Source organism: Pteropus medius, unplaced genomic scaffold, assembly GCF_902729225.1.
Source record: "Pteropus medius unplaced genomic scaffold, Ma_sr-lr_union100, whole genome shotgun sequence".
NCBI lineage: Eukaryota > Metazoa > Chordata > Mammalia > Chiroptera > Pteropodidae > Pteropus > Pteropus medius.
In genome coordinates this window covers 16,005,019-16,030,907 of record NW_024349796.1, presented here as the reverse complement: position 1 = coordinate 16,030,907, position 25,889 = coordinate 16,005,019, and the positions used below count along the sequence as shown (strand labels likewise).

Sequence of the window (25,889 nt, the reverse complement as noted above, 5' to 3'; positions counted from 1 at the left end):
AAGATTTATGTGCATACACACACGTATATACATATTACGTGGTTATTTAAAAGGATAGCTATACTCTTTTTAAATAATTCGGTTATATATCGTAGGCAAATCAAAGGACCTCAGATGCGCGTGTATTGAATCATACAAGTAACCGTGATAGACTTAGTTTTATATATGAAATACGATGAAGGTCACTGAAAGCTCAATTCTGGTGATGCGAATTTGACACAGTTAAAATAAGGAAATATTATTAAGTATCTACAGTAGAGTTGTAGATATTTTTAATAAGTTTTCTGTCAAAGAGCCAAAGCAAACATATAATATTATAAACTATGTGATTTGGAAACTTCTCTCAATAAAGAAGCAACTAAGACTGGACCCTGAGAACTGAGAGTTCTCATCACAACTAAAATTCTCTGTTTCACGTCGTAAACAGAACTCGTAAGTTGAGGGAGGAACGTGGCAAAGAGGAAGAACACCAGGCTGGCAGAGAGAAACGGGTGACTCACCAAATGGTGAAGCCATCTACCACTGAGACAATTACACGCTTCATTAAGTCGATCGTTTTATATGGAGAATTTGAGATAATAGTTTTCTTGTCGACTCATCAATTTATTTAACAATCTACGTTCTGAATGTTTACTGTATGACAGAGCCATACGAGGTGTTATGAGTTCGGTACTAAAATCAACAGAACGATCACTTGTCAGGGAGCTTTTAGTCCAACTGAGGAGAGGGATAATAAATAAAAACAAGTAAAATATGGACTCTCTCAGAAGGCGACAGCGCAGTGGAGAAACACAGAGCGGGGGAGGACAACGGGAAGTTCAAGTGTGTCACGGTGGGTCCGACTTACAAGACAGAGTCTTGCGGGACCGCGCCAAGGAGCTGGTGTTGATCAGTGACCTGATCGAGTCCAGGGGCTGAGCCGCGCGGACCTCCGCGACACGAGCTTTGACTCTAAGATGCACGCATGTCCGAAGGCGTGGGAAACAGTGAGAGGCAGTAAAGACAGAAGAGAGCGGAAGGGAAGGCGAGGTCAGGGGCAACCACGTGCCAGTCACGCAGGGTCCCTCGGGCCACTGTCAGGATGCTGGCCGTCGCTCTGGGACGGGAAATCATTGGAAGATTCTGAGCAGAGGAGTGATAAGGTCTGAATAATCAGAGGAATAAAGGCGTTGGCTTCTTGGTTGAGCAAAAGCAATGGAGAGATGATGGGTAAAATCTAGCCAGGGAATTTAAACCCTCTGGAAGTATGAAAGTGATGAGAAGTGCTCAGGTTCTAGATATATTTAGAAGGTTTTGCTGTCAGGATTGGTTGATTGATAGGATGTGGGGCAGAACAGAAAGGAAAAGGTCTAGGACGATGGCACATTTTTGGACTGAGCAACCAGAAGAATGTAACTGTGATTTACCACGATAAAGACCACGGAGATCAGGGTTTTTATTTCAGACAAGATACGTTTAAGAGACTTATTAGCCTCCCCGAGTATTGTCCAGTATGCGGTGTGGAGGTGAGGGAGGACTCTACACGGAAGACATAAGTTTGGCTGCCATCATTTAAAGTCATGAAACCTGATGAAGTCACCTGCAGGACTCTCCTGAGGGCTGCGTGCACCGTGCCGGACCGCAGGCTTTGGTCTTTTTCACTGGCTCTATTAACCGATATCAAATGAGTTAGGTTCTATATGCAGCGAAATCATTTCATTTGCCATCAGTCAGTTTGAAAATGGCGAGAGAGATGCTTTAAAGACAGAATCGGGGCGCTGGCAGCCGCACGCTGTGTTTGTGATGGAGAGAAAAAGACTCGAGCTTGCCCACGTGCAATTTATGTCTAAGTCAGAATGTTTCAGAGGTCAGACCAAAGTATGACAATTCTCAGGACTGTAAGAGAATAAATGTTAGTAACTTTGGATATTTTTTGGAACACCATGAATGAGCGAATACATATCAGAATGCTTTCAAGCAATAAACGGTGAAGGCATGTATTTTCACCATGGCCGATCTTTAAAATCACTGTTTTAAGTGTTACAGAAATTAGTATTAAATACATCTTGAAAAAGATGACTGAAATACATACAATGTCAGGCATTTTACTCTCAAGTGATGTATCATATTTTTCGGTCAAAGAACATTTTTACAAGAAAGGCAAAGAGAATTATAGGAAATACAAAACACTGTCTCCTTGAAAGATACAAGTTTTTAGAGACGATTTGAAAGTTTGTGTGGAAGAAATGCATTACAAAAATAATCTAAGAGAAAATGATTAAATACGATAAATATGATTTAGAAAATGTAGAAGACAAAGATAAAAAAAAGATAAGTTTCAGAGAAAATAATGATTACATGAGATAAATATAAGCAAATAACAGCTGCTAGCAGATTCAGATAATGATAACATTATTATAATAGGATGAAATAATTTTACTTTAATTTACCAAAAAAAGGGAGGCTTCGAATAGAAATCAATTGGCATATGATATATATTTTTTTTAATATTTTAAATGGATAAAAAGATAAAAGAATCCCAATGCTAAATTCCATGGGTACATATGAGAAGTAACGGGGAAGCAAAGTTGCTTTTAGATTTTAGCAGAATCAATTTTTAAAAGTTGCAGTTTTGTAAATATGTTCCTGGGCGTGGTGACTTCGTCAGAATCCCTTCGTTAACTTACTGGGCAAGCATGTTATTCTCATCAACGGCACCCAGAAACTGCGGATCGGGGGTCGCAGTGTTCTTTGTGAACTGAAAACTAACTTGTAAACATGGCATTGAGTTCTGTCCGTTGTTTTCAAAGTAAGGGATGTCTTTAAACGCGGAAGAATCCCTTCCCGTGTTGTTTCCTTAGCTGGCAAAATTGCGTCATGCCTCTAACCGAATGCAAAGCATCTGTAAAATTATAGAGGTAGTGTTGTTTAACTTTCTATCGTGAGCATTATGAGCATTATAATTGTGTACATTTAGACTTAAGTGGAATTCAGGCTTTCTCAAATAACTATTTCTCCAGAGATTGCTTAATAGTTTTGTGAGAGCTGCAGACACAATAGAAACACATTAAGCCAAAAGGGAGTGTAATTGATTTGTATTTGGGGGCGCGGGGGGTGTTATGGCCAGTGGTTCTGTGGCTGCCAGGTTGTGTTCCAAGGCACAATTAATAATGCTTTTAGATATTGATACAGTTCCTGAAAAATAAAATTACATACTCAAGAAAGATTGGGAAACGCTAGAGCAAACCTTCCATTTTTAATGGCTTGTTTTTTGTCTCGTTTGGTCTTGTTTACTTTTTGTTTGAACTACTTTCAGACTTAGAGAGTTGTAAAAATGGTACAGAGGGTTCATGCACACCCTTCCCGTATAAATGTCCCCCAATGTTTTCATCTTAATTGCAGGGTAATTACCAAAATGAGGAACTAATACTGACTAGATGATCGGCCTTATTTGAATGTCACTGGTTTTCCCGTTAATTTCCCTTTCTTATTCCAGGACTGTCACACGGTCTTTGCTCCGTGAGCCCACATTCTTGAGCCTGTGTGTGTCTAAATTTCTCCCTGTGACGCTGGTCACGTTGGATCAGGGCTCAACCTAACGACCGCATTGGACTCAATCACCACTTGAAAGGCCCCGTCTGCAAACACAGTCCCACAGTGAGGTTCCAGGAGTTAGGGCGTCGGCTTATGAATTTGGGGAAAGACACGTCACCTGTAACGGCTGTGTGCGTTGGCGGGGGTGGGGTTGGGGCGGGGACACAGGGAATTCCACTGGGGCACATGTGTTAGCCGTTCTTGTTTCTACTATACAGATAGCTCTGCTAGTTCCGCAGAAGTTCCAGCTTCTTTGATCACAGGAATTCAGACAGAGGAACTGTCCTCTTATTTCTGATGGTCCTCTCTCCGTTTCTCCTACCCACAAAAACGAAACTGAACCAAAAAACGATGTCAACCCTGGAGGTCTGAATGGGGCTAATTGCGAGAAAGGCAAATGACACACCCCTGAAAATGACTCGTTTTTCTTCAGTATAAGCTGATGTATACTGAAAAGCTCCACAGAAAGACGCTCCATCAGGGGTACCCCAAATCTGTTTGCCTGAGAAACGTTTTCTGAAACGCACCTATTGAAGAGCCACTGGTGCAGTATTCTGTTAAACATATTTTGAGAAATCTGATGCGTCTCTAGCCTGGTGGCCTTCTGCTCGGAAGGCCTCTAATAGCTCATCATTCATTATCAAATTAGATTCGGATACGACCATTTTATTTACTTCAGGCTCTCTGTGCTGTGGCCCTCATTTATTTTTATGTCTTTATCTCCCATGATTCTCTTACATATATAGCGTGTTCTTCAAATAACAAGATCCTAAATATACCTCGTGGTTCCCGCCACCTACATCTTTTCTTAATGTTTCCTCTGCCTTAAATCCATTTCTTCTGCTTCTTAGAGGATTTTGCTATATCGAGAATTCTGTCTCCTCAGAAATATTTTTAAACTCCCCAATTTAAGGCGCTTATTCCCTTCCATGAACTCACATTAGGATTTTGTTATTTTCTGCCAGAGCCTGCCTGTAGCACGGTCTCCTCGTGGACTGATGTTTTCCGACCTAGTCGGCTATAATTTCATTCGGGGTAGAGAACATGTCTCACCCCTTCTTATACTTTCTAGAACGTTTTTCGCAGCATGAATGCTCAGTAAGCATGACTGAAATGAAGGGCATAAAAGATGCAGTGAAGGTGATTCACTGAGGCCCCCGGTTCAGAGGCGTTTGTGAATGACAGGCCTTCATCGGCTCTTCCTCATGGGACCTCACAGCAGTGATGACTGAAGAGATAAAAAAATCATAAGCTCTCACGAGTGAAAAACAAGTGGAAGGGGTGAGTGATTTCGATGAATTTCTGGAATACGGAAAGTGGGTAAAGAAACATCTTCTGACAAAATCCCCAGCCCAAGCTATGTTTAGAAGAAGACGCAGCACGACAAAATGCCGGTCCCTGGGAAGGCTCTGGGGTGCAAACTGCCCAGGAAAAGAGGGCGCATGTCAATTCAATACCCGCATACAGAATAAGTTACCATCCCAGCACCACAGAACAGCTTCAAGTAAGTGGACTCGTTGGTCTCAGAAAGAATCCAAAAGAATCCGAGTTAAAAGCAAAGACGATGCCGGGAAAGGAACGGAGCGATTGCTAAACATAAAATCAGTAAAAGCCTGGAAAGATCTCGATGTTTGAACATTTCAGATTTTCTAAAAACTGTAAAGAGACGGAATACGTGAGGAAAAAAGAATTCGCAGCCCGGGAGATCGAGCTAAGGGTGATAATGTTCGATGTGGCGTGGGAGTCGCTGGGAGGATGATGGAACGTAAGAGATTCGAGCAGAAGGGTGACACGGATGCTTCAAATGACGGGCTCTCTCGCTTGTGAATGATGACAGATGACAAAGACCCGCCCCTAGAGGGTTGGCGTTGTCGCATTGTGAAGCAGTGATGATGAAGAAGAATTTTCTAAAACTTACAGAAAGGGGGAGGGGGTGGGAATCTCAGTATCAAGTGGGGTTCTCAACTTCAGACAAGAGTATACATTGGACTAGTTGCATCGTAGAGAGATTTACGAAGGAATATGAAGAACTCGGAATAGGAGGCTGCACAAGCGGTCCCCACCACCACGCCACACGGCTAACCCAGCAAGGACCTCTGGCCACCACGCGTCCCTTCAGCCACCCGCCCCGACAGAGTGAATGCCCTCTGCCCGCCTTCTCACTCAGGTCACTTCCAAATTAAACGGCTTTTACGGCTCATTGAAGGAGCCCAGGCCCCGTGTCTGCACCACAGCTAAAACCAATGGCTCCTTGACAATATGGCCAAGATACCAAAAGTCAAACGCTGGGTGTCAGCGAGAGGCTGGACTAGATTAAAAGCAACAGATCCAATGGGACGTGGCAAAGGCAGCGTCTGTTTTTTCTCCCCATTGGAAAAAAAGGCAACCGGAAACTCCGAGAAAATAAAATACGAACTATAATAGAGAAAATTAAAATGTGTCATAATACCAATCAACAGGTGGTCAGGAAGTAAAGAGAAAATGTTTACTGTTCTCCCTGGAATCGCTCAGGGAACGACTGAGGTTATATAAGGATAGCACTGCATTTAACTCAGAAGCGAACTATGTCGCAATCATCATAATAATGGAATCACTTCAGTCAGACTCTCTACTCTTTCCAGCTTTACTGGGATGTAATTGAGAAATAGCACCGTATAAGTCTAAGGCGTGCAACGTGTATTCCAGTACAAACGTTTACAGTTTCGACAATGTCAAAATAACTACACAGCAAGGAACACTTTGGAGTGAAACTAAGGAGATGTGAGAGGGAAGTGGGTGGCTGATGTCCTCATCCCACAAAATGGAAAATCAGGGGGCTGTGTCTGCAGTTAGGGGAACGGAGGTTTAAGTATATGGTATTTGAAGTTGAAAAGTAACTAGCCAGTCTGTAGATCTGAGGATGCAACCTGACAACCAGTGAACTGCATTCTGCTAGCAGCCAGGTTTTATTTGGCCACCAGCCTGAGGTTACTATTTTTCTTCTTTTGAATTGTTTTCTTTGAACTTGCCTTTCAACGGACATGCAACACCCAGCTCGCCACAAGCCTGAATGCGCCCCATTGTCTGGCCTCACCCACATGTTTACTTTACCAAACTTGCTCTGTGCACACTGGAGACGAATTCCAAAGAAAAATTTAAAATAGCGCTATGATTGTATGAACAGCCCTGTGTGGGAAATCTGCGTCATGTGATTCACTCATGCCTCAGAGAAGGCCATCAAAGACAACGCCACAAGGATATAGTAATAAAGTTCGATAATGAATTATTAAGAGATATGTCAACTACGGCCATGCCACTCTGAACAAGCCCCATGCCGTCTGGCAGGGTCGGGCCTGGTTAGTACTTGGATGAGAGACCACCTAGGAAGACCAGTGCTGTAGGCATTAAAAAGAGAGAGAGAGAGAGATACCTCAAAACTCAGAATTTGGAAACATTTGGGGGGGAGGGGTAAAATTTAAAGCTATGGATGAAGTGACATGCTAAAAACAGTCCTTGATAGAATTAAAATGTTGTGGTTTGGCCATTTAGTTCCTAAATAATCATGACATGCACCCACACGTTGTAAGGCGCAACGTTAGGAGTTTCTGAAATGCATCGTGAGAATGCTGTGATCGCGAAAGACACATGCTCGGTGCAGGGCAGGAGATGATTTCTATATGGATTTGGAACAAATTATAAATTTCTCCCCAAAGACTTATTTTAGTGATAAAGTGTCTTTTTTAACTACGGTTAAGATTAGTTGGCAAAGCTTGAGAATCAATCACAAATGACAGCGCAGAGAAACAGGAAAAAGACTTCCTTGTTACGCATAATTTTAAAAGGGCTAAAAAATAATCAAGTGATTATTTAATTAATAATTATTCATTATGACTAATAAGCAACATGAAGTGTAAACAACAACAAGAGGGTTTCTGAAACTCCCATCTCTCTAACTACGAACATTTGCGGCTGTGACTCTCCTGGACGACGCACTGTGAGAGAAGCCTGAACGGAAGCTCGGTGCGTGCGGCCAAGCAGGCCGGGCTGAGGGTAAAGGACCTTTTAGCTATAAATCGTTACTAACGCAGAAGTAGAACAGATTAAACCACTGGAATATGACTTATTTAACAACGGCGTTGAAGAGATGAGACTATAGTTTTTTTCATTTTGACCCATGATTTTATGTTTTCATCTGACGGTTTAAAAAATAGGTGAAAAGTCTTTACAAGGGACTTTATTTTTGGGGAGATGGGTGCAGGTGTGGAATAATTGTGCAGCTTCTCGAACTCAGAGAGCCCTTCAGAGCCATACTGGAACTTTTGAAGGACAAACCAGCTCTAAGGGTAGTGAGTTTCGGCCACCTTCGTGTAGGATGGATCAGCCTTTCGAATTTAACATTCGAGCTCTATTTCATTTCTTCTTGAGATGGAACCCCTTCAAAAGTGTGTTCAGTATTTATGTTCACCGCTAATAATGCCTCAAACCTATGCGGCATTTGTCTCGTTCTACTGTTTCTACTTTTAACAGCATTCTTTCTCCTTCTGAGAATGAAAAACAGCTTTCAGGCTCCACCTAGTGGTAGAAAATAGGTTATCCTTTTTCTTTTCCTCGGGACTCAGGTTTCCATTTTGACGTCAGATGACATGAAAAGCTGAGAGAGTTGTTATTCAGGAGTAAGACAGGCCTCTTCCTGGTAGACTGACACATCGTAACCTTGTGTTTTATTACTTCTTCTATCTCGAGTTCTTGAATACTTTTCTTTCTAGATAAGATAACCACACCCCTGCTCCGGCCTTCTCTGCAGACCCGTGGGAATAAAAGTTCATGCAAAGGTGTGTTAGCTAGTTCTTCTGTAGCCTCACCTGTTTGGGAAGCTTCTGTTCACTTTAATATGCTCTCTTCACCCCATAAATTACAATTATGTTTCCAATGACACAGAGTATGATTTATCGAAATCATTTCTTTGACCCACACTGATAACTAGGTTCCTGATGCTGATAGTCAGGACGAGAAACCCCAAGATTGTTTACTTTTAAAATAAACTGAAAGTCCGAGATCATTGTGGATTAGTGCAATTCGTGTCTGTTTATAGAAAAGTACCCTGTAAAGAATGGAAATATTTGCCTGAAATCAAGCTGGCATGAAATTGGTAAAATACCGGACTATGAAATTTTATAAAATGTTCATTTTAAATAGATTTAAACCTTTAGGTCACTTTTTTTTTTTAATCTACTTTTAATCAACATAATGAGATGACATAGTTCCTTATCTTTCTTAGAATGGAGTATCGATAGAGCATTTCATGATTATTGTATATTAGTTTCAGGTGTACAGCAAAGTGGTTAGACATTTATATAATTTTCAAAGTGGTCCCTGATTAGTCTAGTACCCACCTGGCATGATAGTTATTGCAATATCATTGACTCTGTTCCCTATGCTGTCCTTTACGTCCCCGTGACTATTCCGTAACTGCCAATTTATACTTCTTAATCCCTTCACCTTTTAACCCAGAATCCCAAATCCCCTCCCATTTAGCAGTCACCAGTTTAGTCTCTATGAGTAAAATTTTAACTCTTCAAGTATACATCTAAATGACATCTTTTCCCTAAGGCAAACATTTCCATCTAGTTCCACATAAACCCTTTTTTTACATGGAGAACAATGGATTTTATACGAAAGATTCTTCATTCCCGTTGATGTGAAAATAATTTAGTTTCATAATAAAAATAAATATAGACGAGCAACTAATTTGGCAATCCATGTTAATGTGGATGAATCTGAAACTGATCATTGTTTAGGATTGAAGAGAACAAAACGTACTAGCAAAACTGAATCCAGTAATTACAGTGCAGAGGTGTTTAAGACAACAAACGTAATATTGCAAAAGAAGTGGATTCCCGCTAACGATCACATTTTATAACCTTCACGGCTTCATATCATGATTACTCTTCTTGCGTTTGTTGTTTGGTGGCACCTTATATGCATGCAGAAAACATAGATGTAAAAATCAAATTTTACTTTCTAAAACTTACTAGTATGTGTTTTATAAAAAACATACATCTTCGCGAAGAAGTAGGAAGTTGTCAGCACACTAAGGTTTTATGCTTTTTTTTTTTTTAATACAAGCTACGTTACTGAACACCTTTCTGAAACAGAATCAGAGTATGTCATATAATTAGACTTCGAGTTATTGCATCTGTAACAGGAAATTCTGGCCAATTTTTTCTTGTTTTGGTAAAATTTAAAGCGAGGTAACTTTTAAAAAACAAAGCTATGTAAGGGTTTTTTTTACTTCATTTAGAGGCCTGTATTAAAATACATTTCTGCAAAGAGCGGTCCCAAGTACATACTCATTAGCGACCGTCCTCGTTCTTCTTGGCTGACTGTGTTGAAACAGGAAGCTGGTATGTGACTTAATTTGTTCTCTGGCAGTAAGCACCCATTGACATCGAAAGTGTAATCACAGATTAATGAGGAATGTGTGACTTGCTTTTGAAAGAAAAATATCAGTTATCACAATGGATCTATACACTATTCAAAAATCGACTGGAAAGGTGATATTTTTAACTTGGGAACTATCAACAGAATAGAACGCACTTTTTTTTTTATTTAAACCAGTACTTACTATATCAAAAGGGACTTTTCATGTTGTCCCAGGACTGGTGACTACAACCCAAGACTGAGGAGAAAGCGATGTCAGGTTGCCCGTTTTCTAATCTCCTCACCTTGCTGTGGAAAGAGAAAGCGGGAGGGGGCGGACAGAGCAGCCTCCAGCCACCCTCCCTCTAATCAAAAGAATTACCTCTAGTCATGGGGCAGAGTGGTGTCTGCCCAAAGTGGGCACCAGCATCCCACCTCCCAGTCAGACGTCTGCTCGTGCCATTTTCTGGGCTCGTTTGAACCCTTTGACTCTCCCATGCCTGGTTTTCTAATGCTCAGCAATGGCTTTAAAGATGTGACCTGTCCTCCCGGAACCCCATCGGGAGACGCTGGCCACCGGGGAGGAAACCTGAGAAGCTCCGAGCTGTCGAGTGTGCCACTGAGAACCGAGAGAGGAAGGTGGGAGAGAGTTTCTTCCTTGCCAGTGATAAGAGAGGCTCAAACCGCACGCCCCGCTAAGAGTTTTCAAGCGTCTCTACAAGACTCTTTCCTAGAAGATGCTGATGACCAGTTAGAGCCACTCCCGGGAACAGCCACCCCGCAGGGACAAGGACGATAAGCCTGAGTCGGTGAGAGTAGAGTTTCAAAGCAGATAGGGCTGCGCCTTCTGATAACTGAACTTGACTTGAAAGAAACAGGTCTGTCCCAGAGTCCTTAGAGACAGGCGTGGGAGATCCCACCCAGCGTGGCTGGCAGCTCCAGGCCCCGAGGACACTGTCATCGAGTTTGTGACTTATTTACTATGCTAGACACCTTTCTTCCTTTCTCCTAAGCGATTCTCTATAGCCTTTCCTTACGACTTTCCTTTCGTTAAATTTCAAATATTTTCTAAGACACTTGTTTAGTGCTTCGAATGCTGAGAAAAGCGGACACAAGCTTCTTTTCCTTCTAGGCTATTATTTTTAACATAAAGGTGGACATAAACCTACCCAAGAAGGATTCATTACTATTCCATTATCAGTCAGTATAGCGGACCAGCCTCAAAAGCGTACGAAGTAGGCTACAGACTGTTTTGCAGGTGGGGTTATACCTTGAGCTAACAGTAAGTAAACGTGCAAGCTGACTGCTTTGCCTAACTGGTCATTCGATTAGTGTGAACACATTCGACAATTGCACTAAATGGCTTTTCATCGTTTTCACTAAGCTCTCCACTGTGTGCTTTTAGTCTCTAATATCTTTTGTTTTTACTGCTGCTGAGGTTAAATTCATTTCACGTCCATTAATGATCACGAAACTCAGTGATTTTTCCCCCGATTCTAATGATCACAAAAAAAACTATCTTTTCTTAATTGTTACATATCTGGAAAGAAGTCACTGCTGTGATATAGACAGAAATTGAGTATATTTTCTATGAAATCAAATTGATGAGTTGACATGTATACATTTATGATTTTAAGTACAAAACAAAACCAGTTCGCTCCAGGAGCCAAGCAGGTATCATAAATGAGACAAAATGGGCCACATCACCAGGTGTGTAAAACACGCTTTGTACACAGGGTGTGTGTGGCTGGAGGGACAACAGAGACAGAAAACCAAACGCTCTGTCGCCTTGGTGCCCGGTCAGAATCATGTGTTCATGGCCTGAGCTGGAAAAACTACTTCCAGGAATCTGGTATTTCTCCAGCTTGGACCCTGTGTTCGTTTTTAAATGTCTGTAGTAACTGGATCTGCAAATCTGCCACCGCTGAGGGCCCGACACAGGTACCTCTGGGAGCTGGGCTTGTTGGTTCTCACGGCTGGTTCTCAGATCGCGTCTGACAGCTGCTGTGGAGTTTTGCAGCCCTTTGATTCACTGTGTGTTTCCCTTCGCGTGTGTGTATGTGTGTGTGTGTCTGTAGCAGGGAAGGCCAGCAGTCGCCGGAGCAGTGGCAGAAGACATACGGCAGATGCTCTGGGAACGAAGTTTACCATATTACTTTGGAAGAAAGTACTTTCTTTGCCGAATACGAAGGGAAGAGTTTTACCTACGCCTCGTTCCATGCGCACAAAAAGTACGTTTCTGCTTCCAGAGTGGAATTAAAATATGACCCAATCGTGCTTTTGAAACAAGTTTTCGAAAATACAATCCATCCGGGTGCTCGTGAGTTGCAAGTGTTCTGGACTTTTCCACGTGATTATTGAGACATGTGAATTCTGGCCTCCTGTGTGGTCACTACAAGATTATCAAGTGTCAAGTATCATTTAGTAACTTTTAAATTATCTTTAAAAATATTGTAATCTATTAAGAATTCACAAATGCATAAAAATTAATCTTTATAGAGCTAAATTTTATAGTGTTGATTAAAAATGTAAACAAAGTAATAATAACATTTATAAAAACTAGACGTTTTTGAAGACTAGAGCTTTGGCCAGAGAAATACGTTAAAAAATAAATGATAGTTCTTCCTAATTTAAATATAAAACAATTTTTTTCCTTCTTTTTGAAAAATTTACTTAATAAAAACATATGCCTGTCATAAAAATAATAATATAGTATCAGTATTATAAAGATATTAATATAACATTTTTAGGATTTGTAATTTATCTAATATATTCCACTAATCCAATGTCCAATATATTCTACTCCAAGTCTCAATATGGTTCTATTTACACATATACTTCTGATGTTTAAAAACTATTCTTAAGCTTGATTTATTTGTAACACTGTAAGACATACCGAAACAAAAATATTCAGGATATTTTGTTTTTAGAGAATATTCTGAAAAAGTATTTGACTTTTTAAAGTAACATTTGTTACATTCAGTGGTTATTTCTCCTAATTAAGCTGCATATCTATTCAAGACTATTTAAAAAAAATTTTTCTGAAATTTAGAATAAACCAAATATGGTAAAAACAGAACATAAATAAATGTAGGGATGCTGATTCTTTCTCATGTGACTTTAGGTAAGCTTCTTTCTCTCCTATAGGCCAATTGCCTTCAAACCCTTTTTGACTAAGAAGAACTATTTTACCTTTTCTGACCTAAGATACAGAGATGTACATTTGTGGTTAAGATCCAGCACACACACAAAATTTACAAAACAATTCTTACCCTTATTATATGGCATACACTCGGGTATTTTTCTACTCTCGTCTAGTCTTCAAATGTATATACACTCGTGTACATGTATGTATACACGTCATAATCAACGAAACTGATTTCACAACATACTGAGGACATAGCTTTCCTATAAAAAACGAGAGTCTTGAACTTTTAGGATGCTTTCGAAGATGCTCGGATCTGGGGCTCTGATTTTCCTCTGCCTTACACTAGTTTACTGATTTTCTTACGTATGCAAACTTAAGAAAACGAAACTGAGACTTTTGGAATGACAATTCCTAAACGCTATTTTCTTTTTTATACTTAGGTTTGGTGTCTGCTTGATTGGTGTTAGAAGGGAGGACAATAAAAACATTTTACTAAATCCTGGTCCTCGATACATTATGAATGCTACGGATATATGTTTTTATATTAATATTACCAAAGAAGAGAATTCAGCATTTAAAAACCAAGACCAGCAGAAGAAAAGCAAAGTATCGAGGTCATTTTATCACGGGCCTTCTAGATTACCTGTACATAGCATAATTGCCAGCATGGGTAAGTATCAGTAAATTTGAAAATACCATTTGCTTCTTTCTAAAAAAGAAGATATTCTTATTAAAACGTCAGTGTCAAATTAAGACCATACTTGTGCATATTAAAAATTTGGTATAACTAAGTATACGGGACAAAATTTCTAAGCTGTCGAATTGGTAAGAAATGAAGCTAATTCAAATCTGCCGACGATTCGATTTCTGATTAGAATATAAGTACCTGACCCCGCTTTATTTCTCTCGTAAGTTCTCCATTCAGTGATCAACAGGCTATTGCAAGTATTAGTTTTCTTAAAACTCTCCTTCCATCTCTCATCTCGTTCTCACCATTGAGTGTGGCTTCTCTGACACGAAATTTTAAAAAAATTCCAGGCAAATAAGCTTCTTAAGATTTTGCTCCCGACCTACAAACCTAGAGACATTTAATTTCTATCACAAGGAAAAGGTGTTCTCTCTTTTGACTAGTATTAATGCCTCCACGTGTGCTATGGACCCATCTCTTTTTCCTTCTCAGGGACTTTATTCTTTAATTTGTCCTCATCATCTAACTTTTTTTTTTTTAAACATACTGTCTCAATGACTGGCAGGTGTGTTCACACAGGCACACACACACACATCACTGGACCGAAAGCACTCAGACAGAAACCCCAAACAGCCTGCCTTAAAAGTGGTTGGTTGTGCCTATGCTCAAAATGTCTCACACCCACCCAGTTTATCCAATAATCCCCAGTGAGGAAAGCAGCACAGAGGAGCTTCCAAAGCGTGTGCTCATGGGGCCAGGTGGGGAGGAAGTGCAGGGTGTGTGTAAAGTAGCAGGGTGCTGGAAAGGGGTGAGTGGGAAGACCCCATGATGATGGGACTCCCTGTCATGCAGCAGCCTGCCACACACCCCTGCCCTGCTCACCCCTGCAGGCCACAGAGCACCTGTCTTCCAGCCCCAGCCTGAGATGAATCGCCTGGAAAGAGAGAGAGGGTCACAAGGGGCTGGCACAGATTGCAGTGGTGGAAGTGATGCAGTAGGTGTCAAGACACAAAAATCCAGGCTGGACCCTTTTTGCCTGATGGCCTCCATCACGAATTGCGGCCTTTCCTTCCTAGGTTTTCCTATGGTTTTCGTGTGTGGGCGCTCCTCTTCAGGGCCATGCCTTTATCGTCGCATTCATCCAGCCCTCCCAAACCCGTCTGCTTTTTTCCTTTTCCCACTTTAATACTACAAAGTTAATATCTTTTCTTTTGAAGTTGATAAGGGGACAGTATTTGTGTCTTTTTCCATTTGTCTACTTGATTATTTTAAAGATAAATCCAAATGTGTAGAAACCCCGTCTTGTCCCGAGTAGCCCAAGTTTCTAGAATCGCACTTGCCATGTTGTAGGTACTCGATAAATATGTGTTGGGTAAATATAAAATATTAATGGTTCTAATATAATAGATCAATAAGACGATGATAATGCAACAAAATATGGGGGAAAAGATATAATGAGGAATCCAGAGATGGAAATGGCCGGGAATTTTTTTTGTTAATTTTAAATAAATGTACATTGAAACAGGTAGTTTCCTTTCCATTTTAAATTCCTAAATATCTCAGGATTTCACAAATCACGTTTCATGTTGTAGAGCTAGACTCATCAAACACATCTTTGCACACAGAGAGAAGTTTTGTATTCGACTGGGCAAAAAAATGCCCACGTGAAAAAGAAGTAAATAACCTTTGAGATGAGAGGATAAACGAGAATACATTTCCCGGTTATACTCACTGCCTTTCATTTCACTCCGATCGTTAAGTGACTGATACGTCGAAACGGTGGCGAGTGCCGTGGTGATTTTCGCGTTTCTCTTTTTTAGGTACCGTGGCTATAGACCTGCAAGACACGAGCTGCCGGTCGGCGAGCGGCCCCACGCTGTCCCTTCCCGCAGAGGGGATCAAAGAGGTCAGAAGACCCAGCATCGCTCCTGTGTTAGAGGTGGCAGATACGTCATCCATCCAAACATGCGATCTTCTAAGTGATCAGTCGGAAGACGAAACTACAGCTGATGAACACGTTTCCTCAAACCTAGAGTACGTTTAGATGCTCTAGGTTGTAAGATTTGCTGGGATCTGTGCTTGCTGCAGAAGGAATCCTATGAATTTCCATCAAAAACAGCCTTCCTACCAGCCACAGTCACTCTTGACTAGAGAGGATGCTCAGCCCACAAATCTCTNTCATAGATACATTTCTCAAGAGCTGTCTTTAGTGGCTGGTTTGCAACCTTATCGTGCCCTCACATCTCCACCCAGTTTAATCCGACATCCCTGTGACAGAGCACAGAGAGACGGGGCGGGGGTTGCGGGAGGAAGTGTGAAGGGCAAGGACAGGAAGTCGAGTAAGAGAGTGAAGACCGTGATGGATGATGGGACTTCGTTTAGGTAAGGAAGTCACAGACACCCGTTGGTTGAAGGAGACTGAAAAGGCAGTGGTTTCACTGATGATAATTCCAGCTGGAAAGAGAGGAGGTAAATGTTACGGGTCACAGAAAGAGATGCCAGAAGTAGGCGCGATGTACAGTAGGCAGTCATTACAAAATCCAGGGCGTGACCTTGCCTTGGATGGCCTTACTCCATTTAGAATTGCTAGTCTTCCTTCCTCGAGGTTTTCCCATGGCTCGTGTGGGCGTTCAGGTCAAAAGTCGATTGTCGTGACTCAGAACCGCCCTCCTTCCCACCCGGTGACCAGTTCTTTCCTCCTCCTGCTCCCTAACGCCCCTGCTGTTTATCACATCCTTCTGTTTTATTTTCTGCAAGGTATGTATCGTTATCTAAAATGCCTTTTTCCATTTGTCTACTTGATTATTTTAAAGATAAATCCAAATGTGTAGAAACCCCGTCTTGTCCCGAGTAGCCCAAGTTTCTAGAATCGCACTTGCCATGTTGTAGGTACTCGATAAATATGTGTTGGGTAAATATAAAATATTAATGGTTCTAATATAATAGATCAATAAGACGATGATAATGCAACAAAATATGGGGGAAAAGATATAATGAGGAATCCAGAGATGGAAATGGCCGGGAATTTTTTTTGTTAATTTTAAATAAATGTACATTGAAACAGGTAGTTTCCTTTCCATTTTAAATTCCTAAATATCTCAGGATTTCACAAATCACGTTTCATGTTGTAGAGCTAGAGTCATCAAACACATCTTTGCACACAGAGAGAAGTTTTGTATTCGACTGGGCAAAAAAATGCCCACGTGAAAAAGAAGTAAATAACCTTTGAGATGAGAGGATAAACGAGAATACATTTCCCGGTTATACTCACTGCCTTTCATTTCACTCCGATCGTTAAGTGACTGATACGTCGAAACGGTGGCAAGTGCCGTGGTGATTTTCGCGTTTCTCTTTTTTAGGTACCGTGGCTATAGACCTGCAAGACACGAGCTGCCGGTCGGCGAGCGGCCCCACGCTGTCCCTTCCCGCAGAGGGGATCAAAGAGGTCAGAAGACCCAGCATCGCTCCTGTGTTAGAGGTGGCAGATACGTCATCCATCCAAACATGCGATCTTCTAAGTGATCAGTCGGAAGACGAAACTACAGCTGATGAACACGTTTCCTCAAACCTAGAGTACGTTTAGATGCTCTAGGTTGTAAGATTTGCTGGGATCTGTGCTGGCTGCAGAAGGAATCCTATGAATTTCCATCAAAAACAGCCTTCCTACCAGCCACAGTCACACTTGACTAGAGAGGATGCTCAGCCCACAAATCTCTGACTTTGACATATATTTCCAGGCTGTTTCCTCTCAATTATCCTTTATCGTTAAAGAAAAAAATAACGTAAATTAGTATTTCCATGACATAAAGCTGCGTTTTCATATTTGTAGGGTTTGGTTAAATTATATGGTACTTTCTACCTTTAATGCATTTTCTTCCATGTTCGTATTGAAACTCGACCCGTTATTCAATGACATGTAGAACAGCTGCTTCCGATAACTCCCTTTCTCAGCTCGGTGTTCAGCTGCCTTTTTCATACGTTATGTCCCGATCACATTTTGAATGCATGAGTAAATGTGCTAGTTCTTTTTACGTAGCTTCCATAGTAAACAGCACCAACGTACGTGCTATTGATCAATTTTAGCTTTCAGTAGTTTATGTATCATATTCACATATTCCATTTCTGTTTCTTGAGCGAAGCACAGGGGTCAACAGCCTGGACGATGGAATCTGAAAGAATCTGTTTCCCATGGCATCTCACCTTACGGGGCTTCTGTGCAAGCGACTTTGATTAAACAGTCCGACCCACAATGTCTTTACCTGCAAACAGTATAATTATTGCCTTATAATGTTCATATGAAGATGCACTGAGATAATAAAGAAAATGTGCTTAGGACAATGCTTTAGTGCAGAGGAAGCATTCGAGAGTATTAATTACTATTAGTAGCAACGGAAACATCAAACACTTCTCCTAATATTTTTTTCATGCAATAGATGTCCAATTCAAAATCAATAGCACTCAAATATATTTATACAATGTTTGATAAGAACGAAGAGAGGTTCGACCACCAGGATTCTTCTAGAAATGCTGTGGGGTGTGATTGAAAGTCTGTACATGTACTTCTAAAGAGATTAAGAGGTAGAGATTATTTCTGGAAAAGTAAAAATAAGTGTAAAAGTGGAGGTCACCAACTTCTAAATTTGCAAAACAAGCCCATCTTACCTTCCTAGTTAACGAGGTCCGGAAAAATTTCAACCGAGTTGGAAATTTCTTGGTTTAGAAAGTAAATTTTTTTTTTTATCAAAAAGACCTTGTTCGTATTGGACAAAGAAATTTTGCCACCACTAAATTTTGTTGTATTTCTTAATTTTAATTCATGCTGCTACTTTTAAATAGTTTCATTTTAAAAATTAGCGCAGCTAAAATGTGCAGGTGGCTATTTTTATAATGTCAGCAAACTGAATATCTTTGGTAATATTTTCAGCATGGTTCTAGCAAAATCTCTTTTCGGTGGGGGTTTATCAAAATGAGTAACCCAAGATTTGTGCCTTTTTAGTTCCACATTTATGACTAATGAAGATAAAGTGAATCATAATGCATTTTGCTGTGAATATGTTTTCTAAAATTAACATTATTATTATTATTTTTTTAATCTATCTAAATCTTTTAAACTGAGGGTTGGCAAACGTTTTTGGAAACGAACCAGCTAGTAAATATTTTAGACTTTACGGGCCACGTGGCCTTTGCTGTTACTCAAGTCTGTTTTTGAAGCGTGGAAGCACCCACAGACAACCCCCTAAATGAATGAGCGAAGCTGTTCTAAAAAAAATTTACTTGTGGATACAGAAATTTGAATTTCGTACAATTTTCACATAGTATTCTTCTTTTGATGCTTCTTCCAACCACTTAAAGACATGAAAAGTTTTTTTCATTCACAAAACCAGGTGATGGGCCAGATTTGGTCCACGGTTACGAGTTTGCCTCCCCCGCCCCCCATTCTAATCTATTTCTTTATCAAAATGAAATTGCAACACAGAAAGTCACTGCACCTAACTTTATCAAAGTAGAGGAACACGGCCGGAACGTAATTGTCTGACTCTGCGCGTGTCATTCAAGGCGATTATTTTACATTGTTTTGCAGATACGCTAAAGGCTACCCACCATACTCACCATACATAGGAAGTTCACCCACTTTTTGTCACCTCCTTCATGAAAAAGTGCCATTTTGCTGCTTAAGGCTAGACAAGGTAAGCCCTTGCTACTGTTTTTTTTCTGCAAACCTGAAATTATGGTATTTTATAATTATATATATTTAAGTAATTTTGTACAGCCTGATTAAAATGTGTTTAAAGAATGTTACCTTTTTGAATGTAAATGCATTACATAAAGTGGTGAATTTTACTTTCTTCACTGTACTAAGATGAACCAAAACCTTCACAGCTCTCTGAAGAGTACCCAAGGAGCATGTCAGTCAGTTTCCCAAAAAGGAAAAGCAGGTGTCAGTCTCACAAATCTATGGACGCTTGACCCCCGGTGTCCCCAAATCACTTGGCCAAATGTGCACTGTTTTTTTTTTAACTGGGCATTTTTGCCAAAATTGTAATCTGGAGTTGCTTGACATGGTCAAATTATTTAGTGCATGTGTTAGCTGCAAAAATTCGTTATTGACAGATTGCAAGTTTATATCAGTGTCTGGTTTATTAATATTTCCTTTCGTAAAGGTTTTACCATAGTTCCTGGTTCCTGCCTGGATGTTCTAGAGAAGGCGCCTAAAACGAAGTTTCTAAAAACGCAGAAATTTTCATCTTTCACAATATGGTCCTTGGGCTTGACCTGCTTCAGAATTTATTCTCCTCATAAATAAAAAAGCCAATAAAAAGAAGATTCTTAATCCCACCCCCACCCCAAGTTAAAATGTGCCAATAATCTAACCAAGATTTTTTTTTTTTTACTCTAAATTTAGAAATAGCCAGAGTTAAAATCCCAGCTCTCTGCTTACAGCCTGTACAATTTGGACAAATAACGTCACCGCCCTTAAATTTCAGATTCCACGCCTGCAAAATGGCTGTAATTTTTAAATGAACCTCATAAGGCTCTCTTGAGGATTATATAAATTAGCACAGGCCGAAAGCTTACACAGTGGCAGAACCTAATAAACGAGCAGGCACTTAACACATTTCGTTAACATTCTTGCTGTTCTTTTTCCTACGATAAACATTACGAATCTTGGCCATCGCTGTCACTCTTGAGGAAGATCGACAGATCACAGGACTTCTGCCTTTGTCTTCCTCAAAGTCGCTTCGTGAATCTTGGCATATTCCATCCCTCGATGCCTTGTCTCTTTCTCAGCCTTGTATCAGGTCCGAGTTTGGCCGCATGTCACCGCCAACTGTGTATTTCTGCTGACACGAACGAACTGTTAGCGCTGGGCCCTTCCAAGACTCCATGACTAATTTTTGATTTATAATAGTTTTGCTCTTTTCCCCAAAGAGGATTTCCAAGATAATATCATCTGCAGGCCCCACAGAACCTAGATTCACGTCTGGTGGCATCTTACTTTTCAGTGCATAATGAAAGAGAGAGGAGAAAAAAAAAAAAACGGAAAATGAGTCACCCCCAAACAGGGAACCTGACAACAATGGGAGCCTAAACTCCCGGGCCGAGCATCCGTGGGGAGCCCTCGGGGTCTGTGAAGGCCAAACGCGGCCTCTCCTCGCCTCAGGCTGTTTCCGAGAACTGCAGAGTAGCTGGTGACATCTGGGAGTGCCCGTAATCCAGGCGGCATCAGGCTGGCGAGGAGGTGGCCGGCTGTGTGAAGGAGCGTCCCTGCGGCCATCGGGGCGGGACCGTGCGGCCCGTCTGCCCGCGCCTGTGCGGCGTGAGCTGGGGTGATGCCGCCCAGTCCCTTCTGCATCGGTGTCAGAGGGCTGCTTCTTGGTCACAGTTTTCCAACACTAAATTTCCTGTTGTTTCCTCGTGGTCGTTTTTTTCCCTCACTAGTGGAGCTATCTCTGAGTCTCCTAAATTAGTTCTTTTCCCTCATTTTATGTCATGAATAATGACATTCTTACAAATCACAACATCGGCTGTCATTCTGCCGCCACCTTTGTGGGCGGCGTTCTCCCGGGACCCAGCATCACGTCTGCTTCTGTTAGCGATTGTCCCGTCGTCCTCCTGCCTTTCATCTTTATCATTTTTCTCTTTCTCCGTCCTTTTTACTCCTTAAGTCTCCCCCTGGGTTCATTTACCTGCTTCCTAGGTATACCTTTTAGAAATTCTCTTAGCGAATCCCTGTTTACTGGAAAATTATTTCAATTTTAGCTTCCCTAGAAATATGAGTTTGGTTTGGTTTGGTTTCTGTCCCTCACAGAGAGTTTTGCTGCTGTCCCACTCCAGGCTCTGAGCGTCCTTTTCCTTCTGGGCTCGTTAGGGTTTTATTTACCGTATTTACCACCTTCCGGGCTCCCCATGACTGCTGAGTCAGCCTTCTCTCTAATCTGTGTTCCTCGTTCCTCTCTTTTCTCTCTGGCTGCCTTTAAATTCTTCTCATTGTCTTGGTTGTTCTGCACTTTTCTTATGATGGATATCTCTTTCTTTATTCGGATTCACTGGGTTTCCCGAATCTGGGGATTTGGGTATTTTATTAATTCTAGGGACTCCACAGCCAACACTTAATGAATAGGGCTTCTTCTTAATTCTCTCAGCTCATCTTTTTTCCTTTATTGAGGTGACATCAGTTAATAAAATTATATAGGTTGCAAGTGTACAATTCAATGACACATCGCGTGTATATTGCATTATCTGTTCATCACCAAAAGTTAAATTTTTTCCATCATCTCTTTTTAAGGTATTCTGTTTAAATATATGGGAGATGTTCTCTCACTATTTTCCAAGTATCTTAATTTTTCCATACTACTTTTGATCTCTTTTCTTCCCACATTTTGAGTAATTACTTCAACTCCACCGTGAGGTCGGTTCCTTCAGATGTGTCAAATGTGCGATTTCAACCATCTTTTGAGTTTCTACTTTTAATTGTTATACTTTTCGGTTCTAGAAGAGAATATATGTAATTTTTTAAACATCCACCTGAATATTTTAAATAGCCTCTTGCTCTTTGTTCATACTTTAAATGTCGTTTTATTTCTTCAAACACAGTAAGCGCGCTCATGCTGTAGTCTGAATCTAGTAACGGCAACATTTGTAGTCTTCGTGAGTCTGATTCTAATGTTGATTGTTTCTGCTGACTCATGGTGCCGTGTCCTCATCGGTGTTTTATAAATTTGATTAAACGATAAAGGCAGAGACTACTCCAGAGTAGATGAAGCCAGAGAACCAACTAATCTCAACTCAAATAAAAAGAAACCTTCATAGAGACATGTAAAGATGGAAAAGCAGAAAGCTAAAGTAGTTCCTCATGTAGATAATTTGGTAAAAAAAAAAGAATTTTGGTTTAATAACGCTAAATCCAGTGAATTTTACCCCCTGTCTCCTCCCCCAGCTCCCTCCCCAGGAAATAGCAAAATGTCTTCAGGACAAGTTTGGTAATCTGTTGTTATTACTTTTGTTCTTAGTGTTAGTATTTTACTTATGAATATGTTTATCACTATCTTGCTAGCTCAGGTATACATTTAGACAATTAGGCTTTTATAAAAAAACAACAAAAAATTCTTTTCTGTATCCATCTCTTTAGGTACTCATTACTGGGAATTTCCCAAGGCTATTTAATCATATTATTATTATATTTCTGTAGAGCAAAGTCAGAGGTAGATTGATTTTTGAGGTGTGGCTGACGAGTAAAAATCGTATCTATTTAAGGTATATAATGTGATGTTTTGACAGACATTTACATCGTGACCATTTTTAAATGTAGACACCGAGGCGTCATCTAGAAACACGTTAGATTTACTATGGAACAGGTGTGCACGCATTGCTGACTTTTCTTCACCCACACCAAGCTGCAAGCCTGCAGGTGATCTCCGTCATACCCACTTTCATTTCGTAAAGCAGACTGGCGTGGAGAACGGGGCGTAGAAAAATGTGACTGTTTTCAAATTTGTTAGAAAATAAGAAAAGTACCAAACCAGGTTACTTTGATCCATCCATAGAGCCTACATTTTTTCATCGAATTTTAGTGGAGTACAAAAATGGCATTTCTTCATATAATTTTTCTTCCCTAGAGTTGCCAGCATAACTACTATGAGGACGCAAAAGCCTATGGATTCAAAAATAAACTAATTATAGTTGCAGCTGAAACAGCTGGAAATGGATTGTATAATTTTATTGTACCTCTCAGGGCATATTATAGACCAAAGAAAGAACTTAACCCCATAGTACTACTCTTGGATAACCCGTAAGTATATTTCAAAATAAACAAACAAGAGTTTTTAATATGTCAGAAATTATTTTCATTTGCTTAAAATATTTTAAATCAGATACATTATGGCACGTGATTCATTGGGAGGTCTATTCTGTGCTATGTTACAGAACAATTATTGACTATGGTTATATTTCACAAATGCTACTTAAAACATCACTGGAAAAGCCCGAGCTTCGTTAAAAAACCATGTCATAAGCGGTCATCAATACCAGTGGGAAACATGCCGCTAAAATAATTACAGTTATTCTCCTGAAATTAACCAATAGCCTGAAAAATAACTGCCAAAACTGGATACTTCTGTTGTCTTTCTAAAGAACCATTATCAGAGAAGCATATTAATGATCCATTTTTCGCTGTTGTACCATGATGCCTCATCATAAGTCATGATTCTTCCACTGTTAAAACATATATTTTACAGCAGGAATAACTAATGCTTTACTGTGTTCATTAATTTTAAAAATGTTGGCTCGATACACTTGTGAAATTAGATCAAGCATTTCGCAATCCTTATGCAAATATAAATATAGGTCAATGAATGCTATGGTCAAATCCATTGGATCCTAAAATTAGAATATTGCTCCCTGGGACTCGAAATTAGTAGCAGATGGTCCTTAGATCAATATCAGATTTTAGAATCCTCCAACTCTCCTCTTACATTCTAAAGTGATGCACATTTCAAGATAAACTAGATGAGACCAGAATCTGTTGCCTTGTCTCTGCCTTTAAAATTTATCGAAAGAAATTTCTCTAAACAAAGGTCTTTCCCTAATATATTATTACTTCATGACATTGTCGATTCTGAACACATCAATGTCAAGTATTCATTGACGCATCTTTTTTAGCATCTTTATCACGATGATAATCCATTCTAAAAACTGGGCACACCTCTAGAGGTTTCAGTTGATGGATTTTCAGGTACCATGACTCAGTGACTATTTTGGCATCCAGGGGAAGAGGACATAAACTCAGGGTAGGGTTGGGGGAGCAGAAACTCAGACCCAGTGTCAGAAGAAATCAAAGCTTAACAAAACAAATTGTGACTAAAATTCATGCGTTTTCTAAAACAAGGCAATAATTTTGAAGTCCAAGTGCCTTTCATGATTCCTGCCAGACAACGAACAAAATACAAAGGCCAGTCATCATTTTCAGTTTTAAATCCAGCGGAGGGTGGCGTAACGTAAAGACTTCCTTTGTCCCCAATGACCTTAGTACTTCTTATTACACAGATTTTCAGTATCTTTATTAAATGAATTACTAAATAATATTAAATACTGTTGGAAGACTTTAGAAGATGTCACAGTAGATAGATGGTCAGAGAAGACAGCATAAAGAAACTGAAATGACCTGAATTTAAAAGAACGAGTCAGACAAGAAGTAGGCTATTCCAGCCAGGGTATGTATCTGCAATTAATAATAAAGAATTATGGACCCGACTGTTTCACATAAGTTACTAAGCTACTCACTTTAACTGATTGGAACTACATAAGGGCAAAGGGAGCTAAGACGAAATAATAACCAAAAAGGACACAGGCAAAGGGATTTTTCAAACCACCACAAGATCTCAGTGCTGCTCAAGGCTTGTGGTACTTGAGTCCTCACAGGTGTTTCTACGATCACCAGGTAAGGGAAGAGACACACAGAGGGTCCTGAGTCTGCAGTTAGAATGGTCCTTTAATTTTAAGAAGCAGAGCGGTGCCCAGAAATAGGAGAACTAGATGGCACTACCACGGCTGCTACTGGAAGTGTGTATCGTTATTACATTTTTTGAAAACAACATAATCACAGGCTATCAAAATATATGTTATAACCTGTGATTCACTCGTATCCCTTCTATGAATGTTTTGAGGTAAGTCAAAAACTAATGCTGGAAAGAAAAAAGCCATCTAAAGCTGTCCATACAAGTATTATTTATAATAGCAAGATATTGGAAATAACTTGTAACTTTGATGGCATAAAAGTGAAAGTAACGTATACACTGAATAATTGAGGATTTAAAACGTGAATTAGGGTACCTTTGTAATATGTAATAACGCGAGGCCATTTAAAATGATGGAACTTTTAATCAACGTAACAACAGTGGCAACCTTTGTAAGATTTATTTCTATGCTTCAAGGTGTTGAGCTTTCTTTTCCTTTAGAGTGTGAAGGGGTAGAGGACGATCCGTCAGAAGAAAATAAGTCAGGGAGGGGGCGGCTTCCTGCAGCTGGGACAAGCACCCGGGGCGCGGGGACAAGCACCCGGGGCGCGGCAGGCCCTGCACTGCC

At 40.3% G+C, this 25,889-nt stretch overlaps 1 protein-coding gene across 6 annotated transcripts in view; it reads left to right on the top strand.

Moving 5' to 3' along the window:
* The window catches only part of KCNT2 (potassium sodium-activated channel subfamily T member 2), a 205,063-nt gene that overhangs the window by 138,518 nt on the left and 40,656 nt on the right, over window positions 1–25,889 (top strand). For 2 of the 6 annotated variants that reach the window (XM_039883459.1, XM_039883458.1), the window contains exons 15-19: window positions 12,054–12,203; window positions 13,561–13,790; window positions 15,629–15,842; window positions 19,390–19,495; window positions 23,426–23,598. In XM_039883459.1, the coding sequence (XP_039739393.1) occupies window positions 12,054–12,203; window positions 13,561–13,790; window positions 15,629–15,842; window positions 19,390–19,495; window positions 23,426–23,598 (873 nt within the window). Of the gene's footprint in view, window positions 1–12,032; window positions 12,204–13,560; window positions 13,791–15,628; window positions 15,843–19,389; window positions 19,496–23,425; window positions 23,599–25,889 lie in introns of all 6 variants that reach the window. The other 4 variants (XM_039883461.1, XM_039883457.1, XM_039883456.1 and 1 more) reach the window with 2 other exon arrangements.